The 12,336-nt window shown below is 35.1% G+C and overlaps 1 protein-coding gene across 1 annotated transcript in view; it reads left to right on the top strand.

The window, feature by feature from the left end:
• Positions 1–12,336, top strand: part of HHIP (hedgehog interacting protein) — a 79,029-nt gene that overhangs the window by 42,894 nt on the left and 23,799 nt on the right. The window contains exons 5-8 of the mRNA XM_027455772.3: positions 8,467–8,618; positions 9,059–9,232; positions 10,314–10,457; positions 11,367–11,488. Of these exons, the coding sequence (XP_027311573.2) occupies positions 8,467–8,618; positions 9,059–9,232; positions 10,314–10,457; positions 11,367–11,488 (592 nt within the window). The remainder of the gene's footprint in view (positions 1–8,466; positions 8,619–9,058; positions 9,233–10,313; positions 10,458–11,366; positions 11,489–12,336) is intronic.

Below are 12,336 nucleotides of genomic sequence, written 5' to 3'. Positions count from 1 at the left end.
GCATTTGGTTTATCTCTAGAATTTGAACACACATTCTTTGGCAACTGAAAAATAGTGATGTGTTCCCATTTTCTGTGCCTGCAGGAAAGCCTCACACTCTTCCATGGTGGTTCTGTCTTGAGAGAATCCAAGACAAGCGGAGAGGTGCAAGATAAGCATCCATTACAGTTATCCTTTCATATGCTTCCTGTCTCTGTCCCATGTTTTTAAGGCACCTGAACTTTTCTGCTATGAATTGCCTTCAATTTCCCAATCAAAAAATATTCAGATAATAAGATTTTCCAGTTTCTAAAAATAAAAAGAAAGGCATTGTGAGCTGTCTTGAAGAAAACACTATCCTACCTTTGTTACGTAGCTTCAGAGCCTAAAAGAAATCTGCTAAAGAAATAACCTTCAGTGAAGAAGACCTTTGTATTGTACATTGTAGATTAGTATCAGTTTTATAAGCCACAGAAATCACTCTTCTCTTAAAACAGTGGCAGCCATACTCATAAGGACCACAGTTAAATCAAGGTTATGTTGCAAATATGAGTGATTACTGTAGTAATGTAGTAGGACATGGGGTGTATGTAAAGAAGCGCCTCTAGTCTCTATTATACTCTGGCAAATGGTGCCTTCTTTAAGGTGCGTGTGTTTTTTTTCTTTTTTTCTTTGGCAAGATGCAGACTGCTAGCAACTTACTTTTACAACTCACTGAGCAAGTTTTAATACACATTAGCATACATACAACAGCAAAGATATGGGAACCCATCTAAATGTAAATCTGTAGCTTTTCCCTTCTAGTTGGGTGTGGTTTGCTGCTTTCTACCCCTGCCTCACAGTATTTAAATATATACCTCATACGAGTGCAGCATTCCCCTTGCTATGAGAAAAGGCAAGTACCTGCTTTAACAGACAACAGTTCACTACCAAGAGCCACAGGAGAAAGGCCGAATTGTTTGCAAGACAGAATAATGTCATCAGGGCATCTTTCCATTTGCATCTCTCTTTTTTTGAAACTAGTTATTTTTTAATGTCTACAATTAGACAGATCAACATTTCTGGTTTTAATTTAATGCAGAGAGTATGATAATTACTGTTATTCTGTTCTGAATTATATCCCTAAATTTCCATATAAAGTGGTCACGGTAAAACAGCATGAATTTGTTTTCAATTATCGGAGTATAGAATTTGTTGTAGGTTGGTTCATTTTACATAAGCACTGTCAAATTTGCTATGTGTCACCATACATCCTCTTTTTTTTCCCTCTCTCAGCACAAAAAGTCTTACAACTCAGTTTGAAGTGCTGTAGACTTTTTTGTGGACACTTACGAAAAGTCTTACTTTAGCAGCCTAGGGAGATCTTTGCAGCATTGTAAGATTTCTTTTCATGTCATATTTTTATCTCCAGCAATGACGAAAGCAGCACTGATCTTCTGAAATGTCATGCCATTTAAAAGCATCTTATCTATTGAATTATAATTCTTAACAAAGTTTTTTTTGACAGCTCTCTGTCATTAGATTCTGTGTTTTAAGCAAAAAGGAGATTTTATGAAATGTGCTATTGAAAAATGAAGATATGTTTTAGATACATAGTCAAGGAATGAGAACATGAGACTACCCAAGGAGATGGCTGAGAGGACCATGGTCAAATAAAAGAATTGGTAGAACAGTAAATCACCAATAGGATTAATTGGTATTGTTTATGTGTCTACAGAAATAATGTTTGGTGGCATTAAAACGGTTTTAAAACATTAAAACTCCAAGTTAGAAAAGAAAGAAAAAAAACTTTCTTGATTGAAAGAGGTCACAGTACTGGTGAACAAAAAAAAAAAATTATTAGCATTTTGTCATCATGTGATGTATTTGTGAAAGCTAATGTAATGTAGTCTGTTTTCTTTGGGGTATCATCTGAACCCATTTTATTGAACTATCCACTGAAAAATAGTGGCAAAATTTGCCTTTATCACAGAACGTGTGTAAAGTCTAGAAGTAACAGAAAGAACAAGAAAAAATGGAAAGGTCATCAAGTCTTTTCTCCCAACTAATAAAGGATTTTTCTAGTCAATAAATTTCTTAATACTTACTGCACCCTTGTTCACTTGAACGAAGCTTTATCACTTTCCTAGAAGGCTGGTTCTACAGCACAAAGACCAAACCAATGCAGCTAAAAAGCTGTTAGGAGAAGACAGTCTACAGTGGAAGAATACCGAACATGAAAAGTACAGGAGAGGAGACAGGCCAACTGACTAACTAAATAAATAAATAATGACCAGAAAATGGAGGAGTGCCAGGGAAATAAGAAGGAGTATGCTTATTTTTTACCTTCCCTTAGTGGCCTCCACTGGTGAACCACTCACTGAATTGCTGGTGGAATGTAAAGCTTCCTTGAAAATAAATCCAGCTGGGGACAGAGGTGGAATCACCACCTGTGTTCCCAGAGGATGAATGCTGCTTACAGCTCAAGAGGCCTCTGTGGTGCAGGAAAGTGTGTAATTCACACCTTCTTGAGCCAGCTTTACTGAATGCAATAATCATCTGGTCTTTATTTGAATCTCCCTCTTCCGGGACTGATTTCCACTGTCTTCTGTTATTCCAATTCTCCTAAAGTAGTACAGTACATAAAGTTTCCCAGTCCAGATGCAGACCTCACATGGGCTCATGGCCACCTCCTTGCAAGCACACTCACAGTCGTATGTCACTCTGCCCAAAACCTCTCAATTATTGGCTGGCTTTTGGCAGTCTCAAAGCTTTTAGCTGCTTCTAACCAATAATTGGGAGAGTTGTCAAAGCAGGATTCATGTCTTACTAGAAGAGTGTGAAGGAGGCAAGCTGTGGGTTTGTGCTGGGGTGGTATCTGCATTTATAAGTTTCATATACTTTCTTTAGGAGGACGGGAAGAAAGAATTGTGTTATCACGGGACAAGGATTTTCATTTGGATTAAACTAAAGACTTGCCCAGCAGTACAGCAAACTCTGGAGTTGAGGAATTAAAAAAAAAAAAAAAAAAAAAAAAAAAAAAAAAAAAGGGACTGTGAAAGGTCCTGCATTTAGTGGCTGGCTTCTTGAAAGGACTATGGAGGTAAGGAAAAGGAAAAAATGATCAAGGCCATGTCGAAATTTTGTATTTGCTGCAACAAAAGTAAGAAGAAAGTAAGAATTCAGTTCTAAGTTTCAGTGCTACCTTTAGATCTTTAACTATTTTTACTTATTTCTGTTCAAGTCACTTCTGTTCTCGTCACTCCAGTGTTTTCCTTTGCTGAAAAATTATCCTGCATAATAAATACACATGCATAATTCCTGTAAATGGGTGCTCTGACTTTTCCCCAGTTCCAGAAAAGCCCCACTCAAAATCCATGCAGAATTATGTTTATGTATCGTCATCTTACTACCTTTTGATAGGCACTAGAGGAGTGGAATTTCATTATTTTATTGGAGATTTCAATTTTCCTGTAAAAAATGAGCTTTTTAATGACACTGAAGACATCAGAGCAGAAAACCTCCTTTTTGTGGAGGGTACACTTTGGCCATCATCATTTTTCAGCCAAATCCTGCCCTGCACATAACTGGAAAAAAACCAGCTTTTGCTTCAGTAGAACTTGTGCTTAAACTCAAATATGGCCCTCTTTTTCCTGTTTAAATATAAATGTAAAGCGTTTCTGTATCTAAAACTGTTTTAAATTGAAGTATTAAAACAGTGCATTGGTTAAATCAGTTAAAAATATTGCTAATATTTTTTTACAAAAAATCCTTAGATAACGGCAAAGCCCATTAAAAAAAAAAAAACAAACCTGCAGCACAACAGGAAAAAGGAAATGCTTTGGAGATAGGGTCTAGTGTATATACACTATACTCAGCCATGACATCAGTGTAATTATTTTTCCCTAAGGTAAATGTCTTATGTTACAAATTCTTCCCTTGCCAGAGGCCTCAGGCCCCACAGATGTTCAGATAGCAAAGCACTTGAGTTTTCAACACCCAAGAGGTCTATGGGAGCTCCACTGCTGTACCATAGCTACAGCCCAACCAGTTTCTGCTTTTCTCATTCTATATTTCTTGTCCTCTTTCACCTGTCAGAGAGAACTCCTCCTTGTCTTTCTCAAAATAGTTGATAAAGCTTTGAAAGGCAAGGTGTGCCCTTGCAGCAAACCTGTTTTCTAGTTTCTACTTTTGCTGTAGTCAAATTTCCATCCTGTGTTGGAGCCAAATTTCCAAAACATGTCAATTAAGCAAATAATTGCCTCTGAGAAAAATACTTGACATTGATCTTCAGCTCTATAGTAAGGTCCAGTAAAGGAAGGTTCAAATAAGCTGAGATCCTTTTGGGATCTCCTAATTAGAAATCTGTTTGAAGAGTTCATATGGTACAGTCTGATTTAGATGTTCCATGACCTCTTCCCCATGTCCTTAACAAATAAAACTCCTTAAGATCAAACACGTGGTAATGCATGTTATGGTATTTATTACATAGGAAATAAAGTAAATGAAGGGTGATCAAACTGCCTGAACAAGTTACCCAGCATTTATTTTATAACAGTAGATGAAAACAAATGATATAAAGACATTAGAGTTAATATTTTACACCACCAATGATAATGATCCGTAATATATATATTTGAAACATGTTTTAAAAGGCACTTTAAGCCTTTTTAAAGAGCTGCTACTCATTTACAACATGAATGTGGGATTGTGTAAATGAAAAAGATATTATGTATAAATATCACAATTTTATATGAATGAATGAATTGTGAAATCTATTTTAAAGGAATACTCTGAATCTGCTACCCATATTGTTTACTATGAAGCCATACAGAATAATGAAAATAAATTGATATGTCTGGTTTGCATACTAAAATGAAGTATTATTAAGGTTACTTGATTAAGGGTCATGCTTAAAATACGATCTACTTTAAATGAGCTAGTTAGCAATACCAGTTAAAATACTCCCATGTATTATTATATATACTATAGGAAATAATACATTTATTGGTACAATGAAATGCCAGCATCTCTTAAGAATAACTGCAGCATGTGTTTCTGTATTAAAGTATAATACCTTAATAACACTTCAGTATATAACACCAGTACATAATATCACTACTTATGGGTGAAATATAGGGCTAACATAATGTAGGTAACCAACCATTGGAAAATAAAAAATAAATAAACATTTTAAGTTCAATGCTTACAATTAATCTTTTACCCAGCTTCATACTGACTTACAATAATGTAATTCTGATTAAAATATTTGTCATCCTAAATTAGATCAAACTAGTTTTTTTAAAAATGTGTTTTCCTTAGCTGAAGTTTATAATCTGGCCTAAGGAAAATCAGTTCTGAAACAAATATAGGATCGATGCAAAATCTGCAATTACCATGAGTAGAAAAGAGTTCAAGGTAAAGAACTTCATAGGCAGACATTGGAAGTGTGAGCTTCCAGGTTTAGTTATGATAAGAGATTGCACAGGGATCTAAGTCACAGTCTGAATAATAAATCTTCATTTCAGCCAACCATCATTCTTTGTTTTCAGCAGACACCCCAATGGAATAAAAAGATATGTCTCATTCTTCTCTCCCTTCCTTATATAACTGTTAAAGGTTATTCCTTCAAACAGTGTAGTGCGGAATGTCCTACAAGTTAACATGTCATGTACAGATTTTTGGTGCTGGTTTCACCCAAGGGGAAACTTAAAAAGTGAAGGATGCCAGGAGGTTGTTAAGATGTCAAGAGAAAGATACAGAAGTTGGACATGTGGTATCCAATTCTAAAAAGCCACAAATGAAATATAAAGGCTGGGTTGCTGGTTTCACAACATCAGAAATCTATCATTTAATTTCATAATTAAATAAATTAAATAACTAAAAATAATAACGAGAATAATTCTGCAAGGGAAAATCTGAAATTTGGTATACAATTACTCAGTTTGACAGTACTGAAATGAACGCTCCTAATGGATTTTACAAGCTATCTGTCAATTATCACAACTTAAGAGATACAACACTATGGAAAGCTATACACTTTCTCACACAATAGGGATAATTTCAAAAGCTATGGAAATTGTGGCAGTGATGAAATTGGAAATAACAGGTTTGTCAATTAGTAATAATGTGGAAAATCCACATGAACAATTGTTTTCCAAACCCAGAAAAAAATTAGTATGGAAAAAGCTAGATTTCTAATTGATTGTAAGTCACCTAATGGCTTGATGCTGCACAGATTTCCATGTCTTAGAGGAATGTTTCAAAAGTTTTTATTAAATGCAATAGTAAATTGACTTTTTAGAGTACAGTGGAATTGGCTGACTTTGAAAAACAGAAAGCAACATGACTTTTCAGGAAGTATAAATGCATTCTAGATACAAAGAAAGTAATATATTGCAGTCTGCTGGAATAATGCAAAACAGAAATTAGTAGAAATACTGTCCTGATCCTATGAATGCAACTGGCCATACTAACTACCTCACAGGTCTTGTGGTTCATTCATTTGTCAAGTTCTTGCTTCATGTGTACTTCATTAAAAGCTCTTAATTCAATTTTCACCTGTTTGCTCTATCAACAACTTCACTTTCACAGTGAGACTGCTTCCATGACATCAAGTGCTAAATAAAATCCTCAGCTTAATAACGGAATGATCTTCTCTTACTAATACTTGCAATAACTCACCTTGAATGGCAGGCCTAGTGTGACTCATTGACATTCCTGGGCCCTTAAATGACTCAAACTCAACTCTCAGGAGAAGAAATAGGACTGTCTTTGTCTGGGCACAACAGATAGAAACATTCATCAGGAAACTTTGCAATACGCCTTACTGTTCCCAAAGCAACAGATTTGCCTCTGTTTGCTTCAGACTTTATCTGAGTAACTTGGTCAAAACTCTTAGAAACTTATGTAATAATATCTACAATCAGTTCAGACTCAGCTGCAGGATTGTTTTTGGCTTGTAAAGGAGAAAGAGCTAGATTACCAGTCTCTTCATCCACAATGACTGCAACTGATTTGGCAGCTCTAACTAGACTTTCAAAACTAACCTTTCTGATAACCCCCTGAAACTAAACTTTTTAAGCAAACAAATTAGCAAATTTTGTCTGCCTCTAAATTAGGAGGATTCAGATTTCATTGCACAAATCTCTTTGTATGGAAATCTCTTGACCTATTTACATCTCCGTTTCAGAATCATGTTTCTTGTTGGTTGTTGTGATTAAATAGGAAGCATGGCTATCATGTTGAATTAAAATAAATTAAAGCTGTGCACTTTCCCAATTAGGCCTTTTGTGGGACATCTTTCATCAGGAAGACAGGCCCATCCATCAGTCTGAATTGCAAATACATTTTAAAAGCTTCATTCTCTCTTATAATTTAAAATTTCATAATTAGTTATCATGGGTGTGGTAGAGTTGCAAAATGTTGTGTGCTTATGTGTACAGTCGGAGTGCTCAAATCTATAACAGAGTCACTGGTTTTAAGAGGTTGGCAAACCCTGAGTTAAACTCTAGAACAACTGTCGGCTTGTGAATAATCACATATACAAACTGAATTTGAATTGTTAATTAAATATTCTGTTTTATTTCTATGCCTCAGCTTCCCTCCCCTATATTACCTCTGGAGAAACAAATGAAGTTAAATTTTGTTCTTAGTTTATACAACTAAAATTTTAGTCATAGTAATATTTGATACTTTTTTAGAAGCCAAAGGAGAAAATTGCCTTCTATTTAAGTACACAGGGTTTTTGCATTGTCACAGTACATTACATAGATCTGATGTTTAACATATAACTGTACTAATCTTTGTGGCAAATGTAATAACAAAAGAAAGTTGTTTGGAGATTTTTCTATTTTTATTTAAAAAAAAAATAACAAAAACGTTTCTATTGAAGGACCACATGTAAAAACTATGGTTTCTCTGCACAGAGACCAAGGCTGCTTATTACCTACAGTATACTAGCTATGATGAACAGACCACCATAGTTGTGACAACTGATGTTGCTGCCTCCAGGGTAAAACAAAGGTTTACATATTACACAAGCAATTTAACTGTTTTCTAAACATATTGCCAAGACAGTGGGAGTTGGCAGCCAGCACTGTGTTTTAGGTTTTGGATACTTGGATTAGAACTGACTGCTGATTATAGACCTTTTTATTTGTCCTCTACGAATTACAAGCAACCTAGTAACCCAGCAAAGAATCCTTTGCAGCACTTAAACTTGTCTTCATGGCTTCCCAAAGATTACATACACAAATCACTCCACAAAAGTGGTGCAAGAGACTTGTGCATAGATAACTACATAAGACAATTGTCTTGTTCTAACTCTTAAAGAGTTCTCCAAAGTGAAATGTTTTATAATCCTTTTTGTGCAGTAGTCAGGAAAGAAATAAAAGAGTTTGGGCAGAGATTATCCACAAGAAAGAAACTTTTTTTTGGGTTCCAGCTGCAACACAATAAGGAACATAATTAACTTCACAATTCTTTGTGTTTTTCATTTGACTGCAGGGAGGAGATGAAAGAGGACTGTTAAGCCTTGCATTCCATCCCAATTACAAGAAAAATGGAAAGCTGTATGTGTCTTATACCACCAACCAAGAACGGTGGGCTATTGGACCTCATGATCACATCCTTAGGGTCGTAGAATACACAGTATCCAGGTATCATTAGAAGTCTAAAATTCACAAATTTTGTATTTATCAGCAATCTTCTTCAATTTTGTGTATCCTATTTCTAAAATGAACTCATTTACATGTACAAAGCACATACTTGGGCACTTGCAGAAAAATTATTGCTGATATTTATTTCAAACAGTATTTTTGGAATACCAGTAAGTATAATGATTTATGCTTTTTAAGACTTCTTTTTAATTATTCTGTCATTATAAAATTATATTTATTTCCTACTTGTGTATGGACAGCAAAATAATTTTTGTGAATGCTGAAAAATTAAATTTCTCAGAAATTATTGTTGGGCATTTTTTTTACCAAGTTAAAACATCCGCCTCTTAAAGTATAATTTGAATGACTCCAGTTTATTTTTAGAAAGAAAACTTATGATAGTGAGCTGTGAAAACTGTTTTCATATCTTTGTATTGCAGGAAAAACCCACACCAAGTTGATATGAGAACAGCAAGAGTATTTTTAGAAGTAGCAGAACTACATCGAAAACACCTAGGAGGACAGCTTCTGTTTGGCCCAGATGGCTTCCTATACATCTTTCTTGGAGATGGCATGATTACTCTAGATGATATGGAAGAGATGGATGGATTAAGGTACAAAAACCACCAATGTATAGATTTATGTGGTCTTCTCTTTTTGCACAATATTTCGGTCAGAAACAAAAATGATCAACAGTTGTCAGCACAAATCTTACACTTTCTTTACTGCATTACCTCAGTATTTTCAACTCCTGAATTTAGCAGTTAATTTTCAGAACAGTCTTACTACTTAGAAACATCTTGTAGTTGTGTGCTATCAGACCCCATAAATACTGGGTTTCATCATCACCAGTACATGTAATTCTATTTAAACAGCAGTTAGACTTTTTTTTTTTACAAACTATTATTCTATGAACAGGACAACTTTATTGAGCAAATGTTCTAACAGACACATACCAGAGTCAATAACAACACTGTATCCCTTAAGAAAATGTCTAGAGAATTTATGAAGCAATCCTGCTTTGGTTCTACCTATACAGTTTTCTCAACCAGCTTTGACCCTGTTTTATTACATTATAGAATCATAGAATGATTTGGATTTGAAGGGACCTTAAAGATGATTCAGTTCCAACTCCTATGCCAGGGGCAGGGATACCTTTCACTAGATCAGGTTGCCCAAAGCCCTATCCTATGTTAGAGTTGCAAAGAGTTGGCCCAATATTGCTTTAGTTTAGAGAAAGCGTGATAACTGAGCCTTTACAGACCTAAAAGTAGTTGCTATGCTCAAAGGCTTCTTTGGTTCAGCAGAATAGCAGATGCTCCTGAACCTTACAATGAGGATATCCTTAACACCAAGACCAGAGAGTAATTATTTTAAATTAATATAGAATAAGGGGGGTGACTGAAACAGATGCTGTGATACAGAAAGTTATTCTTGTTATCACGTTGCACCCCAGCAGAATGGTCAGAGGAGTTCTAGTATAGATATAACGAGGCAACATGTTGGCCAAAATTAATCTTTGATGGGTTCTGCTACAATTCTTAGGACTATCACATACCATAAAAGACCAGTCTGGACATGAATATTAAGTAAAGTACATGGTTTCTTTTGCTGGTTCACTGTAGTATTATATGGGTTAAATATACTAGGAAAATACTTTCAAAAGACAATTATTTTATCCTCCAACTTTCTCAGTGATTTTACAGGTTCTGTATTACGCCTTGACGTAAATACTGACCTGTGCAGTGTCCCTTATTCCATACCACGGAGCAACCCACATTTTAATAGCACAAACCAACCTCCAGAAATCTTTGCACATGGACTCCACAATCCAGGCCGGTAAGTAAATTACAGTTAAATTGAATTACTCTGGAGCAGGTACCGTTTTCAGCCAGAAATAGTTTACCTAGTCTGGTAACAAAATTTTCATGATAAAGGCACTCATGAACCTTTTTAACAGCCACTCCTCCATCTTCACATATATGTCACAGTTAGAAACAAATGTGTATTGGAAAAGGGGAAGGAAGGAGAAGAGAATGCACAGCTATTGCAAGTCAAGACTGAAATGGAAGAAACAACGTACTGGCTTTTTTTTTTTCCCTCTATATTTTTTTCTTTATGAAGCACGAGAACTTAAAGCAGGGAGCTGGTAAAACACAGCTGCGATGGGAATCTGAGAAATTAGAACAGTAGAATCTTGATTGAGAAAAAAAGGCACATAGAAAACAAATGAGAACATCTGGTGAAATCTAAACAATAACAAGGAGGAGAGCAACACTTTAACTAAACAACACATAATTCAGCAAATTAGGTGGGTGGTAGTACTGAAGTGACATTTAAAGTCATGGTTTAAAAAAATCAGAAATTCAGAAGCTGTTCAGACAAGAGTTGACCATCAGACTTCTTAAAAATCAAAAATTTCTACACCATGTAAGTCAACTCATTTAGTTTGGTTAAAGTATTGCTTATTTCCAGCATTGTTGAGCAGAGCAGATTCCAGCACTACGTAAAAGTATAGTTTTAGTCCATGTTATATAAAAATTGTGCAGGGATGGGAAAGATATTCTCTCTTATATTCAAATCTGATGCATCTCTCAGATATTTTGGCTCATTATGAAGCAGGTCCCTCAAATGCATATAAGCCACAATGAAACAGTAATCCCTCAAAATGTGACACTTCACACTATTGAAGCCATTCTACTGAATCCATGTATCTCATGAATTTTCTTCTATTGTCTTGTCTTACAGCTGTGCTGTGGATCGCCATCCAACAGATGTAAACATCAATTTAACAATACTTTGCTCAGATTCAAATGGAAAGAACAGATCTTCAGCAAGAATCTTACAGATAATAAAGGGTAAAGACTATGGTAAGTTCCATCCAGGGTAAAGCTACTGGGAATAGAAAGTACAGTACAAGCAGATAAAAGATGAAAGATGAAACAAAATTTAAATGACTGAACTTTGTTCTTGTTTTTGCAGAATATCATGTAAATAAGATTCAAGAAATATGCTAGTTGCTAGTCTCTCTAAGATCTTACTGTAATTGCAAATGATGGCTCATAAAGAAAAGATTTTGGAATATCAGGAAGTGATGAAAATGTATTCTTAGTCATTCACAAATAACCTTTTAAGGTACAGAATGGAAATCTCATGTAATGTGCCTTCTATAATGGAAAAAATGAGATAGACAACAACAGAACAAAACCAAACAGGGAAATGACTGAGCTCTGTTTAAATGTTACTAAAAATGAACAACTTAGAGAAATGCACTATGCTACTACTTCATAATAAAAGACTAGTTTAGATTGCAATAGAATAAACATACTCAATTAGGAACTTAAAATTTTAGAATGTTTTATGTGCTCTCTGAATCAGTATGATTGCCACTCACAATTTTAATTTAATGTTTAACTCTGATACCTACTAAAATCACTTGCTTGTTCAGGGAAGCCAGGTGGTAGTTACTCTGAGCTATCCCCTGCCTTGGTTGACCATTTCCCAGCTTCTAAATACATGGTGGTAAAAGGTGGTAAGTTTCAAAGGTGTTTAAAGGGATCAAGGACTGACATATTTCCTGGAACATAATGTTTTCAGGTTTTATTCACATCTCCAGTTCTTCCACCTGTACTGTACTTAAAAGCAAAGCAGCTGCACTGGCTAGTAGCACAGTCTCAACGTGTAATGCAATTGTTCTACTTTAGTTATTGCATGTATT

This window comes from Anas platyrhynchos, chromosome 4 (genome assembly GCF_047663525.1).
Source record: "Anas platyrhynchos isolate ZD024472 breed Pekin duck chromosome 4, IASCAAS_PekinDuck_T2T, whole genome shotgun sequence".
Taxonomy (NCBI): domain Eukaryota; kingdom Metazoa; phylum Chordata; class Aves; order Anseriformes; family Anatidae; genus Anas; species Anas platyrhynchos.
The sequence above is the reverse complement of the archived record's forward strand: the minus strand, read 5'-3'. Positions and strand labels throughout refer to the sequence as shown.